This window comes from Bubalus kerabau, chromosome 7 (genome assembly GCF_029407905.1).
Source record: "Bubalus kerabau isolate K-KA32 ecotype Philippines breed swamp buffalo chromosome 7, PCC_UOA_SB_1v2, whole genome shotgun sequence".
Taxonomy (NCBI): domain Eukaryota; kingdom Metazoa; phylum Chordata; class Mammalia; order Artiodactyla; family Bovidae; genus Bubalus; species Bubalus kerabau.
The window spans coordinates 24,366,621-24,387,235 of NC_073630.1; the positions used below are offsets into that span (position 1 = coordinate 24,366,621).

Consider the following 20,615-nt stretch of genomic DNA (forward strand, 5'->3'; position numbering starts at 1 on the left):
AAAAAAAGCCAGATTTGTAGAGGGGAGACAGCGAAATTAGGCACTGCGGGGGTTCGGGGGAAAGGCTGCTCTAAGGAGAATTTGCAATTCTGGGATCGTGGCTGGGACAAGAGGGCCCGAGGTAAAAAGCGACGCCAGGAGAAACTCACTTTTGAAAGGCACCTTCCGGTTACACAGTGCTCTCACGTGCTTTACCTCCTTGGACACAGTATCCTTTCTTGGGCCTCCGGACGTGAAAGGCCCACCGTGAAGGCCCTCTTCCCCTCAAGACTCAGAGGCGGGCCTCGCTGCCCCATCGCCGCCCGCGCCCCTTCGGCCTCCGCGGGGCGCGCACGTCACCCGCCCGCTGCCAATCGGCGCTCGGCAGCTCACCTCTCCGTGCAGGCGCCCAGCCCCGCCCCGGCCTGGTCCCGGCAGAGAGCGCCGGTAGGCCGCGTCCGCTCTGGGCGCAGGCGCAGGACCTCCGCCGGAGAGCCGCGGGAGTCGGGTGAGGAGCGGACGCCGCTGGCCAGGATGGTGCTGGAGAGCGTGGCCCGCATCGTAAAGGTGCAGCTCCCCGCGTATCTGAAGCGGCTTCCAGTGCCCGAGAGTATTACAGGGTTCGCCCGACTCACAGGTAATCCTGGCCTTCAGCCGGTCCCCATCCTTGCAGGCTTCCCCACGCGGAGGGTGGGGGCGGGCATCTGAAAGTCCTTCGGCCGAGGGGCGGGGCGGAGCCTGGCGGGTGGCGCGTGACCTGGGATCCCACTCCAGTATTCTCGCCTGGATAATCCCGTGGACAGAGGAGACTGGTGAGCTACAATCCGTGGTTTCGCAAGGAGTCGGACAGGACTAAGCACAGCACCCCCACTGCCACTCTCACTGCAGTCGCGGAGTAGGTGGGCACGCGCCGGCACTGCATCCTCAGAGTGTGTGTGAGGCCACATCCTGGGACTTGGCGGCCCCCTGAGCTTATCTTCGTGTCTGTCTGCAGTGTCCTTCCGTGTTGAGAGACCAGGTTTTTGCAGAGAAGGTGCTGAGTTGGGAACAGGCCCATTTTTTTCATCTCCGTCGCTCCCTGCAACGTTGCTGGTTTATTTTGAAGTAGGAAAAGTCATTATCCAAGGCTCAAAGGCTCTGTGTATCAGGCCGTCCCAGCTCTTGGCTGAGTTTGACCCACATAGTGTGGGTGTGTCTGTGTGAGAGAGAAACACACATACACATGTATTTGGTGGTTTTATTTACTAACAAAATTAGACAATTCCAGTTCCATGGGGGAGTGTCAACCTGTCATGGGGTCGTTTGAGGTCATCACCGGAACTATGGGCCTGGAAGCAATTTAGTTTACTTGAGTTGGAGGAAAGAGACTTCTGCTGGCATGACAGACCAAAAATTAGAAAGTGAAATTTACTGATGACATGTAACATTTGCACTTAAGTTCCCTCCTTTACAGAATAGAACCCACAGCGCAGGATTTCATATCTAAAAGATGAACATTTCCCGAATGCTGCCAAAACTTGAAAGATATTGTTGGGTTCTGAGCTTTGCAATGCAAGTGAGATATGGGTAAACCAGACTCAGGGACTGATTAGGATGATGGTGGGGGAGGAGGGTGGGGAAGCCGGTTATTGATAAAGCAAACATTGAACTCATACGTTCTGACTGATTACCAGGGAATGTAAGCATGAATTAAGATAATTTTGAGGTGAATAGGGCTGCTTCTGGAGCAGTTTAGACATCGATGGTAGCCGACTTAAAATGCAGTATTTGGAAGGCTGACAGGTAGAAGAAAAATAAGATGTATTTTGTGTAGACCAGAAGACAACTAGGGCCAAGTTAGTGATTGTTATTTGAACATGGGTTTTAGTTGCATGTTAAAGGAATTCTTTTTTTTTTTTTTAATTAGAGAATACTTTACCTTAATAGGGTGCTGTGAGAGCTATCCCCTCTCAGAGATTTAAAAAAAACAAAAGGCGGTGTCTGGTGGTGGATAGGTAAGATGTGGTAAACTAGGTCTAAATCTAGAGATTCTTTAAATAATAATCACAGACATTTGGTTTGTTGACAATGGATTGTGAAAATTGAACATTTTTAGGTGTTAAAAGGTTTGACAGAAAGCATGTAATTGAATAGAAAGAGTGGTAACTGAGTGAAAGTGAAAGTAAAGTCGCTCAGTCGTGTCCGACTCTGCGACCCCATGGACTGCAGCCTACCAGGCTCCTCCGTTCATGGGATTTTCCAGGCAAGAGTACTGGAGTGGGGTGCCATTTCCTTCTCCAAATCTTCCCGACCCAGGGATTGAACCCAGGTCTCCCGCATTGAGGGCAGACGCTTTACCGTCTGAACCACCAGGTAACTGAGTAATAAACACTAAAAAAAATCTATACATAAGGAGAAACATTAAAGTAACATAAGATGAAAACGCTTTCAGATCAAGAGTTTGTAAACATCTTAGTCCTCTTTTGATTTTACTATTTTATTCTGATGGATTACAGCAATTATGTAAATTTTTGACTTTTTCTCCCCTTATTTTTTTACATCACAGTAGGCCTAACCATCGGAGAAGGCAATGGCACCCCACTCCAGTACTCTTGCCTGGAAAATCCCATGGACGGAGGAGCCTGGTAGGCTGCAGTCCACGGGGTCGATAGGAGTCAGACACGACTGAGCGACTTCACTTTCACTTCTCACTTTCATGCATTGGAGAAGGAAATGGCAACCCACTCCAGTGTTCTTGCCTGGAGAATCCCAGGGACAGGGGAGCCTGGTGGGTCGCCGTCTCTGGGGTCGCACAGAGTCGGACACGACTGAAGCGACTTAGCAGCAGGCCTAACCATTTCCCTGCAGCTGGAAGTTTTGAATGTTTTTAATATATATATTTTATTCTTAATGTTCAGTGGGTAAGTAGCCCTATACCAATTATTTTTTCCCTCTTTAAATTACACCTTTAAATGTATTCATAGATACAATCATTTTGTGACATTTGTTCCCAGTTGCCAACTTACTTTCTTAATAATTTGTGTAAATTAACTGATGAGTTTTTAGCAGTCAAGAAAGAAAAAAAAATCCCCTTACTCCCATGCCAACCTGTGCATGCTAAGTCAACTCTTTGCCACCCTATGGACTGTAGCCTGCCAGGCTTCTCTGTCCGTGGGATTCTCCAGGCAAGAGTGGGTTGCCATTTCCTTCTCCAGGGGATCTTTCCAACCCAGGGATCAAACCCAGGTCTCCTGCAGCTCCTGCACTGCAGGTAGATTCTTTACCCTGAGCCACCAGGGTGAACCCAGTTTAACCTTAATTATGTGTGTTGATTCTGAATGTGGCTGGTTTTATATTAAAGTTTTCCATAAATAGAGTGTAGATGAAGGAGACTGGAAGGTATGATATTTGACTTAATGACTAGGAGACTTCCAAACTTTTTTTTTTCCCTCTCAAGAAATTCTGTCAACAAATATTTAATTCCTATTAAGGCATTAAGGAAACTCAACCTAAACCTTTTCCCTCTTGAATAAATAATATATAGTAGTTTCTTCTTTTACGCTCTTAAATACTTAATGTGAAGAGTGATTCTCAGAAATAATGACAACTCTGATAAATATTTTTATAGTGCGTATTTAACCTGTTGCATTACAGTGTGTCTACATTTTAGTTCTCATTGTAATGTCCATTTGTTTAGGAAATGATGTTTGTAATAATTACAAAAAATGAGACAGTCTGCTTTGCACTGGACAATGATAATATGACAGTTGCAGAATCTATTGTGGAGCACTATGGAAGAAAAACTTCAAAGACCAATTTCCTCTCTGAGCTGCGTCTCTTGATTAGATTGTATTAGCTAATGACATTTGGATGTCTTGAATAAACTACTTTTAGAATCCATCTTAGACCTTTTTTTGGTTGAAATAAAAACCTGGAAGATAACTTTTCAAAATAAATTGTTTAAAATGTCTACCAGATCAAAAATATTTTCATTTCTTCTCGATGATAATTAGAGCAAAAAAAAAGTTACAGTTCACATTATTGTTGCCTGTTTTTCCTTCCCTGTTTAGATCCAGTGGTGTTTTAAAGCAATTGGCTCTCTCATGATGACTCTGCATTCTTAGTAAACACTTGGAGATCCTTCATTACTGTACAGTATTTATAGACAGCCCTTACCTGTCAAGACAACTTTGTCAAAAACCTATCTTTGTTTAGGTTACATTGTTAACAGTGAGGCTTTTAAGGTAAATTAGTATAATTCCCCCTTTGAAAGTATATTGTATTCAAATATATTAACCTTTAAAAAAGCTTTCCCTGTCATACAACCTTTTAAAATAGAATAACAAAAAGCTTCCCATTCAAAAGTCAAAAAAGTTTACTTCTAGATTGAAAAGCTAGTTGTGAAACTGAATATAGTAGTTCTTCCCCACTTAAAAAGCTAGTTTCTTTGAAATGTAATGGTTTTACTCTTAAAGTTATGAATCCCTGGTCTGTAATATTTTTCCCAGAGTAACACAAATATGTCAGAGCTGACACTTTCAAGAGGATTAACTCTAGAAAGGACCAGTTTTGAGCAAAGAATTAAAGAAGTGGAACAGAATTGAAAACATATATCCACAGAAAGACTTATATAAGCATGTTCATAGCAGCCTTATTCATAATAATCCCAAGTTGGAAGCAGCCCAGGTACCCACCATCAGGAGAGTGGATACACAAATTATGGTGTATTCATGGAATGGAGTACTGATTAGTAATAAAAAAGAATGATTTACCGATCTACTGCATGAATCTCAAAAATTTTATAAAAAGCCTTTGTCTATAGGAATCCGTGGTGAGGAAATAGACTGGAAGGGGGCTGTGTGCTGTGCTTAGTTGCTCAGTTGTGTCTGACCCTTTGTGACCCCATGGACTGTAGCCTGCCAGGTTCCTCTATCCATGGGGATTCTCCAGGCAAGAATACTGGAGTGGGTTGCCATTTCCTCCTCCAGGGGATCTTCCCCACCCAGGGATCAAACCCAGGTCTCCCGCATGGTGGGTGAATTCTTTACTGTGTGAGCCACAAGGGAAGCCCAAGAAAACTTGAGTAGAGTGGGTAGCCTACTCACTCCTTCTCCAGGGGAACTTCCCAACCCAGAAATTGAACTGGGGTTTCCAGCTGAGCTACCCCAGAAGCCTAGACCCACTCCAGTATTCTTGCCTGGAGTATCCCATGGACAGAGGAGCCTGGCAAGCTACAGTCCATAAGGTCCCAAAGAGTTGGACATGACTGAAGCAACTAGTTGGGATCAAATGCTTATGTCTCCTGCATTGGCAGGCGGGTTCTTTACCACTAGCGCCACTTTGGAAGCCCCTCAGTGGAGGCTACAACAGTGTCTTTGGTTGTCACAGCTCAGAGCTAAACGCCTGAGATCTGTTTGTTTTATTGTATGTAAATTTACCTCTTTTTTTTTTTTTAAGAAATGGAACAAAAGATGAATTTTCTTAATAGGAAAGTGTAATAAATGATTAAGTTCAAGCTAAAGAGTTGCATTTATTAACATGTAAATAATAAAGTTTATTTTTAAAAGATTAAAGAATTTTATTTCAGAAAACTTATTTTTGAGAATTTGGGAAAATATTTACATGCTGTAAGTTGTAAAAGTTTTTTCCCCTCTTCCGAGGTAGACCAACTAAATTTAAAAGTCAGTGTAATTAAAAAGCTTTTATGGAGAACAATTTTGATGTCATATAAAACACTTTCTTCCATGTAACCACTCTGCAATTTAGAATTCCTCGTGTCATCAAGTGTTTGTTGAGCACTTCCTGTGGGACAGGCAATGTTCTAGATACTGGGGCCCTGTTCTGTTTATAGCAGTGAGTGGAAAACTTGATTATTAATTTCATTTTATTGGCCCTTTGGTCCTAAGTAGTCTTTAAGTGGTAATAGTAAAGCCATCCATTAAAAATATTTTATTTTCGTCTTTCTATAGTTCAGAAGTGAAGTCATTTCTATGTTTTACCCATATTGATACATTAGAAAACATTAGAAAATATTTATGAAATTATCAGCAATCAAGTTACCAGTGTTATTTTTATGGGATCATTATATGCAACCTTTTGAAAAGTAAGAAAAAACAGAGCAAAATAGAAATGAACAGTGTTACCAGTTCTTGACTGGTGGGATTACAAGTTATTTTATTTTTTGTACTTTTTAAAATTTTCAGATTTTATAAATTAAATGCTATTTCTGGTAATCCTTAAACATTTTTAGAATGTACTGTACAAAATACACATTAAACCTAACAATTAGTGGGTAGTAGATTTCCCTTTACAGACCTAATATATCTGCCGTAGCTCAATATATATTAAACAGGTTCATAAGAAATAGGCAATCTTAAATTTTTTAAAAAAATTTCTTGTTTATTCTGTATTTCATATTTACCAAAAATCAGCTCTAACATATAATTTAAATGATTTAATTGAGCTTTATAGGCTGTATTATTTTCCTGTATAATTTTTCCTGTACTTAAATTGAAGTTTGTCATCTTTAAAAGTAAATTTTCCCACATAAGACTGTTGTATAAATTATTTTGTTGTAGGAAATAATAGTACCTCTCATCACTGTATTCCTGCGATGTTTTACCAAGGAATTAAGTGTTGAAAGAAGAACGTTTTCTGAAGTAAATTTTAAAACAGCATTCTATTTATTCCCTGAGATTTGTAGGTTAAGATAGGGAATGTTAAACTTAAGAATCTAAGTTAAGGTTATCATCTTTACATGTTCATTCTCTTAACTTTTTGACTTTGATTTACTCAACCTCTTGAGACTTTTAAATTTCGTAGTATACATAATAATACTTAATGTTATACTACATTCAAAAACATTTATTGAATAAGTACTGGTTCAAAATACTGTACTGGATGTTGGGGCCAATAACAGTCTAAGACATTTATTGCCTGATCTGGAAGATAAGTGTAAATAAATAATTACAGTACAATGTGAGTGAGAAAGGGACTGACATTTACACTCTAAATGTCATTTATTCGTTCATTAAGTCACTTAAATTCATTCATTCATTAAGTCACTCATAAAACATTTATGAGGTTCTACTTTGTGCCAGGAAGTGGAGCTCCTTTTCCTATAGGATTATGGAGGAATCAACTTTGTAAACTTTGTATGATAAAAGAAACTGAGGAAAAGGGGCTTGAAAGCAGAGGAAGGAGCGATTGATTTGCTTTGTGAAATTGAAAAAGATTTCCCTGGTGGCTCAGACGGTAAAGCGTCTGTCTACAATGCAGGAGACCTGGGTTCCATCCCTGGGTTGGGAAGATCCCCTGGAAAAGCAAATAGCAATCCACTCCAGTACTATTGCCTGGAAAATCCCATGGATGGAGGAGCCTCATAGGCTACAGTCCATGGGGTCCTGAAGAGTCGGACAGGACTGAGCGACTTCACTTTCATTTTCTGGAGGAAGCAGTATTTGACCCTAGTTTTAAAGGGTCCACATAAATGAGTCAGGTAGACCACAAGTAGAAAGGCACGGCAGACAGAAGGAATCCCTCATGCAAAGGACACAGGAAACCTGCCACTAGGTAATCAGTAGCTTTGGCTGCCTCTAAGTACAAGAGGGATGGGATATTTGTGGGTGTTGACACTGTCAAAGTAGCCTTCCCATGTCATAGACATGGTACTTTGTGGAAACTGTTGGTCTACAACAGCACCATCCAAAAGCCTTTTTGTGATGATGGAAATGTTTTCCGTGCTATCAAACATAGTAGCCACTAGCCACACATACGGAGAAGGCAGTGGCACCCCACTCCAGTACTCTTGCCTGGAAAATCCCATGGACGGAGGAGCCTGGTAGGCTGCAGTCCATGGGGTCGCTAAGAGTCGGACACGACTGAGCGACTTCACTTTCACTTTTCACTTTCATGCATTGGAGAAGGAAATGGCAGCCCACTCCAGTGTTCTTGCCTGGAGAATCCCAGGGACGGGGGAGCCTGGTGGGCTGCCGTCTATGGGGTCACACAGAGTCAGACACGACTGAAGCGACTTAGCATAGCATAGCATAGCCACACATAATAGCTCTGGCACTATTAAAATGTGACTAGTGTGTCTCAGAAACTAAATTATGAATTCTACTTAATTTTATTTAAATAGCCACATGTATTAATCATGTTTTTTATGTTCTATTTTTTATGATAATTGGACATCTTGGGGACCTTGCTGGCCAGGGAGGTTTGCCCCCTCCCCGGACTAGCTGATGCCAAAAGATAGTAAACTACTTGCTTGTGAGCATATTTTTCATATGCAAACCAACCAATCCAAAGCCTACACTCCAAACACCTTTATCTAACTCTCACTTACCAAGCAGTATTTACCCTGCCCTAAATCACCCAAGGCCAGATATGAGACAGTTAGGGACTACCTCTATAGCCCAAAGCCCACTGAAATTATTCAGGCCAATACTAAACTCTTCACTGTGCTTTACCTTGCCTTTTCTGTAAACCACAATAAAGGCTTGTGCCCTTTTCTCTCACCTTGCTCCTGACCAAGCCTCATACTTACCTATATGGTCATGGGTGGCCTGTTGTGCTCCCTCCTCTTGTGAATTGTAAGTAAACTTTTCTTTCAAGGCAGTTGTCTCCATGTCTGTCATCTTTCCATATCTGATTATAACAAAATCCTGGGTCCAAACAAAACAGTGTGGCTAGTGGTTACTGTCTTGGATAGCAAAGGTCTATAAATAGACCCTTCACCCCAGGAAACAGTTCTTTGTCATTTTCAGAATGTTAATTCACTCAGAGTGTTTCTGTGGAGTGTCTCCACTTTTGTTAAGAGACTAGAACAGATCAGCCTGACAGGCAAGATCTTACCCTTAGAGAATTTCATTCTGGTGACTGAAAGATTATATCCCCAAAGATTTCTGCCATGTAGTATTGTCAGGTTGAGTCGGCAAAATGTTTTTTCATAATCTTAATAAAAACGACCATTCACTTTTACTTTCTCTGTGCCAGGCACTCTTATAGGTGCTGCACATATGTAAATAGGTTGTTTCATCTAGAGCTCATAACAAACCTTTGGCATGGTGTTATATCAAAAATAGCTTCGTTTTGCAAGAGTTAGTATTAAGCCAGCCTTTTAATAGTTGAATAGTAAGAACAGTTATCTCTGGAGAGTAGTTTTACTGAGAGAAGAACAGATAAAATTTTGGCTCTGTTGAATTTCATTCATAGTGACTGAGAATAGGCTTTGTACTTACTCTCCTGGGCTAAACCTGCTTAAGCTCCAGTTTACCCACATGAAAAATGGGAATAATAATGGTGCCTACTAAATTCAGTTAACACAATGTTAACTGAGGTATTATAGTTGCACTCTTAGCATAATCTGTTCATTTATTATTAACAGTTATTAGCATGCCTTAGCATATGACCTTCAGTTTTTCTTTTTCTCCATTAAGCTACAGTGCTTATTAGCAAGGTGTCAGGTTAGCACTCAGTGAATGATGACAAGTGATAACTCTTAAGGTCAGAAGGGATTCCCTATGGAACCCAGCAGAGGCAGTGTACTAGCCAACATTTGATAAATGCATGCTGAAATATAAATATTTTGCCTCCTTGGTGTGTTTCTCTCTGCAGACATAGAGAACATTTCATTTATGTCACTTATATTTTCTATCCCCCAAAACAGTGCTGAGTACAAGAGGCTTTAATGAATACTTATGAAGTACGATGTATCTAATAATGAGATTATTTAGTATGTGAAAATTTCACCTAGCTCTTTAAAATAGCTTTTACACAACACAACATTTAGGTTTTTCTATAGGAATCACACTACGCCTTACAAAAAATGTAAATTAAAGCATTGAAGACATATTCTGTCTGAAATTATAAATCAGTGGTAAATACAGGAAATTCTGTTGTATGATTTTAGACATGGTGGAAATGTTTTCTAAACATATAAAATTGAGTTTTATTTATAATTATGGTGATTGTAATTCCTGAAATAAAACTAAACACAAATATACTTAGGATAATGAGATAGGGTACTGGATAGAGGATTTATTTCTGAAAACTTTGTTTTCCAGTTTCAAAAGTCTCAAGGCAGTCCACAAATAAAATAAAGTGGTCCTAGGTACTGGTTCCTTGATATTTATTCACAGTTTTACAGATAAGGTAAGAAATTAGAGTGAGAAGTAAAGAATTAGCTGAAGGGTGAGACATGCTATTTAAGTTCTTTAAAAAAATTTTTTTAGTTCTAATGAGGTGGATGAAACTAGAGCCTATTATACAGAGTGAAGTAAGCCAGAAAGAAAAACACCAATACAGTATACTAACGCATATATATGGAATTTAGAAAGATGATAACAATAACCCTGTATACAAGACAGCAAAAGAGACACTGATGTATAGAACAGTCTTTTGGACTCTGTGGGAGAGGGAGAGGGTGGGGTGATTTGGAAGAATGGCATTGAAATATGTATAATATCATATATGAAACAAGTTACCAGTCCAGGTTCGATGCATGATACTGGATGCTTGGGGCTGGTGCACTGGGACGACCCAGAGGGATGGTAGGGGGAGGAAGGAGGGAGGAGGGTTCAGGATGGGGAACACCTGTATACCTGTGACAGATTCATTTTGATATATGGCAAAACCAATATAATATTGTAAAGTTAAATAAAATCTTAAAAAAAATTCACAAAAAAAATAAATAAAAAATTAAAACTGGAAAAAAAATTTATTTACAATAGGTCCTTTTTTGAGGGGGAATCAATGAAAGTTTATTAATTTATCATTAGCAATTGGAATAAGCAGTTATTTGGTACTTGTATGCAACAGGTATTGACCTAGGTAATTTACATGTATTATTTAATTTTAAAATATTTATGTTTCATTTTTAACTAGACTACAGTAGCTCTTTGTTGGTCATCTCTTTTAAACATAGAAGTCTGTACATGTCAGCCCCAAACTCCCAGTCCATCCCTATTTGAGTCCTTTTTCAGACTGTTAACAATTTTAGTTTCAGAATGGCTTCGGTTGTTGCCTTTCCTTGGCGTACTCGCACTACTTGGCTACCTTGCGGTTCGTCCATTCCTCCCGAAGAAAAAGCAACAGAAGGATAGCTTGATTAATCTTAAAATACAAAAGGAAAATCCCAAAGTGGTGAATGAAATAAACATCGAAGATTTGTGCCTTACTAAAGCAGCTTATTGTAGGTGTTGGCGTTCTAAGACGGTAAGATGTCCATTTACACATACACTAAAATTTTGTGCAGTTAACATGGTTTTGCTTCTTAAATCCCCAGTTTTGAGGTTCTGTGAGATGAGAGAATTTTCCATAGTATTCAGCACTGAAAATCTGTTATAAATTAAAGTTTGCCTCTTCTGATCAATATACTTCCTACATTAGGAAAGTTAGAGCAGCACGGAAACTTAATTGAGCAAGTTACTTAATCCTTAATCTCTGTCAGTTTTTTTAAATCTGATAATATCACAGAAATTTTTGAGGATTTAGTGAGATGATATATGTATAGTACAGTGCCTTCTATGTAGTATGAGCTAGTGAATGGCAGCTGTAATTATGGATGATTTTGAATATGGAAATTAAAAAGGAATTTGGTAGATGCAACTAGATTATCATATGATGTGAATTAAGTCAGACAGAAAAATACCATATAATATCATATATGGAATCTAAAATAAGACACAGATGAACCTACTTATGAAACAGAAAGAGAATCAAGGCAGAGAACAAACTGGTGATTGCCAAGGGGGTGGGGGGTGGGGAAGGGTGGAGTGCGAGGTGGGGGTTAGCAGATAAAGATTTTATAAATAGAATGGATAAACAACAAGGTCCTACTGTACAGCATAGAAAACTATTCAGTATCGTATGATAAACTGTAATGGAAAATAATATTTTTTAAAAAAGAGTGTGTATATGTGTATAACTGAATCACTTTGCTATACAGCAGTATTTTCGACAATTTGTAAATCAATTATATTTCAATTAAGAACAAATAAATAGACAAGGAGGAGGAGTTTGGAATGATACATTGTAAATAGTATATGAGATCTGTTTTCTTCTGCTACTTTGGTCATAGGCTATTTGAGACTTTAAGAACAATAATGTTCATCATAGCATCATTTATAATAACAAAATCTTAGAAACAATCTAGATATCTGATAATAGAGGAATGATTAAAGTATGGTGTAATACAAGAGTGCACATAGTAAATAGAGGAAAAAAGATACCAAATTGTTAATTATTACTTACGAGTAAGTTTTTAAAAATATATTTTATAATGTTTTTTAAAGTATTATAGTGTGCATAAGTTTTATAGTGAGAAAACATGAAAGAATTTAATTTGAATTTAAATTACATCCTTTAAAAATTTAAAATAATTGAAAAGGTGAGCTCAGAGTTAGAGCTGTATAAAAAATAGGAGCTTATTTTGATCCCCCTTTAAGACTATCATATTGACTTGTATGGAATCATCCAAAGCTTTTAAAATCTGCCAAATAATGAAATATTTAAATGTTAGGTTTGCCATAGTATTGGAAGGTGGTTAGCTATAGAATATATCTGTTGCTCAGAAAAGCTATCTAATGTGTTTTTTTTCTCCCAAAGTAATGGACTTTATTTATAAGAGCATGTCGAAAATATTTCTACTTACTGACTCATGTGAAAAATAACATCTGCAATTTTTTCCTTTCTAGTTTCCTGCCTGTGATGGTTCACATAATAAACACAACGAATTGACAGGAGATAATGTGGGCCCACTAATACTGAAGAAGAAAGAAGTGTAATAGTAATGAATTAGGGTGGAATTCAATTCTGTGCTGTAAAAAGTTAGAACAATATTTTTGCATTCTTTGTTTATTGAAGATCTTTCAAATGGTGGTCTTAATTATTGCTACTGGTTGAATAATTATTTCTGCCAATTTATTTTCTTTTTACACTACTGTTTATATTTGATACTTTGTATATTCAAGCAGTCTTTATATAGAAATTAAATGACAGTTCTTTCATTCTGACTTCAAAGAATTAATGTATCTTCCTACAAAAAAAATCAACATTTTTAATTTTAATTGAGAAAGTTTTGGCAATGAGTGCAAAGCTGTTTGAACATCAGTATTTTCAACGGAATCTATACTTTATAAATGTCTGCCTCCACTATTAAATATGTATATAGTTAGTACCCTTCTGTTTTGATCATTTGCAGTGATTTTTTTCCCCTTCCATATTTCATTCTTTTTAGGTCAGTAAGAAAAATATTGCTGTCAGAATTGCTTGAGTTTTCAAAGAGAAAAACTCTTTGCTTTTTAAATATTGTTCTCTATAAATGTGAATTCCCGAATTTCAGAAAAAACAGGAACTGGGTATAAAAAGTTTCAACAAGGAACAATTATTTACATTATAAAAGACTTGTTTATAAAAGGTTTGTTTGTGTCTGTTTACATGTCTTGTGTGTGTGTATGTCAGTAAACTCATGAGCTGCTGCAATTTGAAGGTCAGTTAAAAATAAAGTAAATCTGGTACGGCTGGATCCCTTTGCTGTTCACCTGAAATTATCACAACATTGTTAATCGGCTGAACCCCAATATGAAATAGTTTTTAAAAATCTGAATTTATATTAATATGATAATAGTTCAGTGTTCAAAATTGTATCTGTATAAACATTTTCCTCTTCATTACAGTGTAAACCAGTAAAACAAAATACAAAATGTGTGCAAAATAAACTTATTGGAGAATCTTTAAAACTTTCCTAGTTTTTTTAGCCTGAGTCAATTTAATTTCATATTACAATTCTTATATTAATAGCTATCAGTCAGTCCACTGTGCTTTCTTTATATATGAAGACGGTTCAGGACGCAATCACACTTAATTCTTCCAATAATCATCAAAGCTAATAGTTACTGTGTACTTAGGTAACAGCACTGCACTAAGCATGATACCTTGATCTTTATGGATAGTTTATCGCATTTAATATCAAAGCTTCTGTCGATTTAGGTGATCTTGAGTTTCTGGTGAACAACAGCAGGAATTTTTAAGTTAGGGTTAGAAATGTAGGTATGGTTTTGAGAAGTTTTACAAGGTGTATGTACAAAATTGTTGCTCTTTCTTCTGCTGTGAGTAGGAAGAAATACAACATTGCTCTCACTTTTGGTATTTTTTCCCTAAGACCTTTTTCTTAACACCCTTCTGAGGCTTCAGCTGTCAGATTAACCAGTTATTTTTCCACAGTTGATCACAAGACTTGGGGAAAACGCTCCTCACTGAGACTTTGCATAGCCTGGTCCATAATGCCTTTCTTGAAAACCGTTCACTGCAGATCAGAGCAACATGGTTTTGTACATGTTCCAGTCGTTGTCATTCTTAGATCTTACAAGAGAAGGTCAAATTTTCTCCAAATGTGGAGACTAGAATGAAACTACCAATGTTAAAATTGTTAGGTAGGAAGATTTTAAAAAATTGAAAACTTTTTTCGTCTCATAAAAGGTAATTCTAATACTCCAAAAATAAGAAGGTTACACTCTCGAATAAGATTTTTTTCCTCCCCACATTTTCTGTTGTTAAAATTGGTTAAAGAAAGAAATGGTCATTTCTTTTCTAGGCCATTTCTTTTTTTAACCAATTTTAACAATTGAAAATGTGGAGAAGAAAAAAAAGGTAATACTCTTGAGTACTGGTTTTTCTTCCCTACATTTGCACCCAAATATTTTCCCACATGTGCAACTCCTTCAGAAGCCCTGGGCTGGTAGTAAGCTGTTATTTTAATTACTTCTTTACATAAGCAGTGTTACCAGTTGCTATCATTTCCTCTTGTAAGTTCACAGAATTTTATCATGTCTGTCTTAAAAAATTGACATCTAATTGAAATCTAATTGCATGTAAACTGATACAATGGAGGATACCTTAGCTCTTGAAATACATATCTTGGGTTCCTAGAACATTCTAGAAACAGCCATATTGTTACTGTCACATTATAATCATTTTGAGGACTACTGCTCCTTACCCAGGGAACTAGTCAGTCATTGCCTTACTCAGATGTGAGCACCACCATTACATAAAAAAGTATCCAAAACTGTTGAGCAGGACTTGAGGTATTAGTGATTCATTCTTACAGGCGATTAAGCAAGTTACATTATGAAAAGCACATTACAATTCAGTTTTGAGTTCAGTGTTTCATATGATGATTCATTAAATTGCTTTTGTATTTTGTAACCTAATTTGTTAATAAGTTTATGGCAAGCTAATTAAGCCAGCTGCTGATCTATATAGTTCTGTCTTCCTTACTGTAATCCTACAGTCTTGCATTAGAAACGTGCTATTACCTTGCAAAGAGAGTTTTAAATTTTTTTAAACAGGGTTCTTAAATTATGACAGGTATTTTATTTACTACTTACCAGAAACATCTGACTGCCATTACTTGTTTAGAATTCAGTTGTGGAGCATCACCAATCCTGAGAAGATCAGGAGAGCTCTTACTAAGGCTTATAGACTTTGTTTAGAAGTGCTCGAAGATCCCCAACTTCAGTGTCTGCTTGTTCTTGTGCTGTCCTAAGTCACTCAGTCATGTCTGCCTCTTTGCAGCTCCATGGACTGTAGCCCACCAGGCTCCTCTGTCCATGGGATTCTCCTGGCAAGAATACTGGAGTGGGTTGCCATGCCTTCCTCCAGGGGATCTTCTGGATCCAGGTATCAAATTCACATTTCCCACACTGGCAGGCAGGTTCTTTATCACTAGCGCCACCTGGGAAGCCCTGGCTTGTTATTACTTCACCCCTAATTCTAACAAGTTTATTTATCTGATTTCTGCTCCTGAACAAATCACAAGTATCGACAGGGTCCTTCTAGAGTCAGGTAAATAATGTGACAGCTGACAGCAGGGGAGGGAACCAAAAAATAAATTTAATGTGAACAGTAAAAGTGTAGCAACTTGAGAAAACTTAAAGTAGGGTCCTCCACAACACAGTGCCTAAGAGCATCACTGTGGTCCAATTATACAACTGATTTTAATGATGAATTCGTATCAAGATGGTGGTGTCATCTGCATATCTGAGGTTACTGATATTTCTCCTGGCAATCTTGATTCCAGCTTGTGCTTCCTCCAGAACAGTGTTTCTCATGATGTGCTGTGCATATAAGTTAAATAAGCAGGGTGACAATATACAGCCTTGACGTACTCTTTTTCCTATTTGGAACCAATCTGTTGTTCCATGTCCAGTTCTAACTGTTGCTTCCTGACCTGCATACAGATTTCTCAGGAGACAGGTCAGGTGGTCTGGTATTCCCATCTCTTGAAGAATTTTCCACAGTTTGTTGTGATCTACACAGTCAAAGGCTTTGGCATAGTCAATAAAGCAGAAATAGATGTTTTTCTGGAACTCGCTTGCTTTTTCCATGATCCAGCGGATGTTGGCAACTGGGGAAACAGTGGAAACAGTGGCTGACTTTTATTTTTCTGGGCTCCAAAATCACTGCCGATGGTGATTGCAGCCATGAAATTAAAAGACGCTTACTCCTTGGAAGGAAAATTATGACCAACCTAGATAGAGTATTAAAAAGCAGAGACATTACTTTGCCGACAAAGGTCCATCTAGTCAAGGCTATGGTTTTTCCAGTGGTCATGTATGGATATGAGAGTTGGACTATAAAGAAAGCTGAGTGCCAAAGACTGATGCTTTTGAACTGTGGTGTTGGAGAAGACTCTTGAGAGTCCCTTGGACTGCAAGGAGATCCAACCAGTCCATCCTAAAGGAGATCAGTCCTGGATGTTCATTGGAAGGACTGATGTTGAAGCTGAAACTCCAATACTTTGGCCACCTGATGTGAAGATCTGACTCATTGGAAAAGACCCTGATGCTGGGAAAGATTGAAAGCAGGAGAAGGGGGCGGCAGAGGATGAGATGGTTGGATGGCATCACTGACTCAATGGACATGGGTTTGGGTGGACTCCGGGAACTGGTGATAGACAGGGAGGCCTGGTGTGCTGCGGTTCATGGGGTCACAAAGAGTTGGACACGACTGAGTGACTGAACTGAACTGAAGTAGTTTAAGGTATGTAAGAAGGTAGGATTTGTGTTTTGTTTGGTTATACCAATTTCTACTTCATACGGTTAAAAGCTGAGTGCTTAAAGTGGTATCCAGGTGGAAAGTTTATGCAGGAAATACCTTGACTCATTCCTTGATATTTGGAGGCTTTCTCATAGGCAGTTTTTCATTCAGTTGAAACATGTTTCAGGTTTAATGATTAATTCACTACATAATTCAATTTGCTAAAATATGAGAAAAACTAAAGGAACACTGATTTAAACCACATAAATCAAGTTAGATAACCTCCTCCACCTTAGGGAGGATGACAAGTCATGTTTAAAGTCATTCAGCTGTAGTTCTGTGGCTGCCTTACTGACCACGTAGTCCCTTTGCACCCGAGATAGGAGTGTAGAAGACTCAGGGCTGTTGCTGTTTTAGCTATGCTGCGTCATCTGAGGTTATGATTTAGTTGTCACTGTAACTTTTTACTGGAAGCTCATGATGTCATGTTCAGAGAGGCATCTATTATCTTTTGCAGAAATCCAATTTGTTTGGAGGTTATGTTGAAGCAAGCATTAGTTTTATATAAAAAGTAGACCATATTACTTACTAGCAATACTATTGTGCAATTTTCTACTAGGTTTATATATATATATATATATGTGTGTGTGTGTGTGTGTGTTTGGCCATATGGCATACAGGATCTTAGTTCCCTGACCAGGGATTGAACCCATGACCCCCACAGTGGAAGTACAGAGTCGTAACCACTGGACCTCCAGGGAATTCCATTTATGGTTTTGAAGGACACTGAAAATCTGTTCAGAGAGGCATTATCTCTGTCAGAAAGGACATCACTTTCTAAGTTTCCTTTGGCTTGAATCCTTGATTCTTGCTTACAAAAAGTATATTCTGTGACTCTGTTGTCTTAAAACACTGTTGTCAAATAAACCAGCCACAATATTTACAAGTTACTGATGTCTTTTATAAAGCTGTAATTTTCCAAAATAATATAGAAATGGGAAAAGAGTAGTAAATTGCATAATTACAGAGATGAACCTTGTAATTGAAAATTAAAATGTCAACGTTCACTAAATTCTCAAATTTCCTGTAATTTTCCATTAGTATCCATCATAAATTCCTCTGCATTAATCACACTAAAGATAAGAATCAATAACATCCCTTCAATAATTTAAGACAGAAGTACAGCGTCTTTCACAAGATGCTGCTGCCATGAAGTGAAATAAGATGAATGTAGAAGTACATTCACTTTAAAATTTTACATGCAACTGTGTAGCAACACACTGGAAAATCTAGAGGAAATGGACAATTTCCTAGTAAAACATAAAAGATCAAAAGCGACCCAAGATAAAATTCTACATGTTAATAGACCAATTTTCAGATATGAATGAAAGAAGCAAATTTTAAAATCCTAATTTTAAAAGTTCCAGGTTTGCAATGGCAACCCACTCCAGTACTCTTGCCTGGAAAATCCCATGGATGGAGCAGCCTGGTAGGCTGCAGTCCATGGAGTCGCTAGGAGTCGGACACGACTGAGCGACTTCACTTTCACTTTTCACTTTCATGCATTGGAGGAGGCAATGGCAACCCACTCCAGTGTTCTTGCCTGGAGAATCCCAGGGATGGGGGAGCCTGGTGGGCTGCCGTCTATGGGGTTGCACAGAGTCGGACACGACTGAAGCGACTTAGCAGCAGCAGCAGCAGGTTTGCAAAGAGATGATTCTAATGTGATTTAAAGTATCCCAAATTTCTTCAAAAAGGAACAACTCTCCAACTCATTTCATACAGCTGCTGTTGCTCTTGCTGCAAAGTTGCTTCAGTCGTGTCCGACTCTGTGCGACCCCATAGACAGCAGCCCACCAGGCTCTTCTGTCCACAGGATTCTCTAGGCAAGAATAGTGCAGTGGGCTGCCATTTCCTTCTCCAATTCATACAGCTAGTATAATATTAATATAAAAAATTTGTAAAGAAACAGAAGCCCCCCCCCCAAAAAAAAGACCAATCTCATCTATACATATGGATGAAAATTCTAAATAAAGATGTGCTGTGCTTAGTCAGTCATTTGTGTCTGACTTTTTACCACCCCATGGACTGTAGCCCACCTGGCTCCTCTGTCCATGGGAATTCTCCAGGCAAGAATACTGTAGAGGGTTGCCATGCCCTCCTCCAGGGGATCTTCCCAACCCAGGGATCAAACCCAGTTCTCCTGCACTGCAGGTGGATTCTTTACCAGCTGAGCTACTAGGAAGCCCAAACGAAAGTGTCACATTGTTAAAAAAAAATCACGATGGCAAAAAGGATTGTATTCCAGGAATTCAAGAGTGTTTTGATTTCAGCACATCTATTAATACAATCTTGTCACTTCTTTTTAATCTCTTCTGCTTTTGTTAGGTTCTTAATGTTTCTGTTCTTTATTGTGCCCATCCTGGGGTGAAATGTTGCCTTGATACCTCCAATTTTCTTAAAGAGATCTCTAATCTTTCCCATTCTATTGCTTTCCTCTATTTCTTTGCATTGTTCATTGAAGAAGGCCTTTTTATCTCTCCTTGCTATTCTCTGGAACTCTGCATTCAGTTGAGTAGATCTTTCCCTTTCTCCTTTGTTTTTTTGCTTGTCTTCTTTCCTCAGCTATTTATAAAGCATCCTCAGACAACTACTTTGCCTTATTGCACTTCTTTTTCTTTGGGATGGTTTTGGTCACTCATTGCCTCCTATACAATGTTACGAACCTCTGTCCATAGTTCTTCAGGTACTCTGTCTACCAGATCAAATCCTCTGAATCTATTTGTCCTAATGACTGGGATAACCAGGATAATGTGGTCACTTACCTAGAGCCAGACATCCTTGAGTGTGAAGTCAAATGGGCCTTAGGAAGCATTACTACAAACAAAGCTAGTGGAAGTGACAGAATTCCAGCTGAGCTATTTCAAATCCTAAAACATGATGCTGTGAAAGTGCTGCACTCAATATGTCAGCAAATTTGGAAAACTCAGCAGTGGTCACAGGACTGGAAGAGATTAGTTTTCATTCCAATCCCAAAGGAGGACAGTGCCAAAGAATGTTAAAATAACCAGACAATTTTGTTCATTTTGCATGCTAGTAAGGTTATGCTCAAAATCCTTCAAGCTAGGCTTCAGCAGTATGTGAACCGAGAACTTCTAGGTGTACAAGTTGGGTTTTGAAAAGGCAGAGGAACCAGAGATTGAACTGCCAACATACGTTGGATCATAGAGAAAGCAAGGGAATTTCAGAAAAATACATGGTTTTGCATCATTGACTATTCTAAAGCCTTTGACTGTGTGGATCACAACAAACTATGGAAAATTCTTTTTTTTTTTTTTAATTTTATTTTATTTTTAAACTTTACATAATTGTATTAGTTTTGCCAAACATCAAAATGAATCTGCCACAGGTATACATGTGTTCCCCATCCTGAACCCTCCTCCCACCTCCCTCCCCATACCATCCCTCTGGGTCATCCCAGTGCACCAGCCCCAAGCATCCAGTATCGTGCATCGAACCTGAACTGGCAACTCGTTTCATACATGATAGTATACATGTTTCAATGCCATTCTCCCAAATCTTCCCACCCTCTCCCTCTCCCACAGAGTCCATCAGAC

At 38.6% G+C, this 20,615-nt stretch overlaps 1 protein-coding gene across 1 annotated transcript; it reads left to right on the forward strand.

The window, feature by feature from the left end:
- The first annotated feature begins 483 nt into the window (after positions 1–483).
- CISD2 (CDGSH iron sulfur domain 2) lies at positions 484–13,700 on the forward strand. The gene is made up of 3 exons (XM_055587850.1): positions 484–616; positions 10,961–11,175; positions 12,657–13,700. The coding sequence occupies exons 1-3, from the start codon at positions 514–516 to the stop codon at positions 12,744–12,746; spliced, it is 408 nt and encodes a 135-aa protein (XP_055443825.1). The 5' UTR covers positions 484–513; the 3' UTR covers positions 12,747–13,700.
- The last annotated feature ends 6,915 nt before the right edge of the window (positions 13,701–20,615 follow it).

Bases quoted from the DNA above. Each gene is read 5' to 3' on its own strand.
- CISD2 (XM_055587850.1), top strand. From the start codon at position 514: ATGGTGCTGGAGAGCGTGGCCCGCATCGTAAAGGTGCAGCTCCCCGCG. The intron at 617-10,960 runs GTAATCCTGGCC...TAACAATTTTAG, and splicing joins AGGGTTCGCCCGACTCACAG to TTTCAGAATGGCTTCGGTTG. The intron at 11,176-12,656 runs GTAAGATGTCCA...TTTCCTTTCTAG, and splicing joins GGTGTTGGCGTTCTAAGACG to TTTCCTGCCTGTGATGGTTC.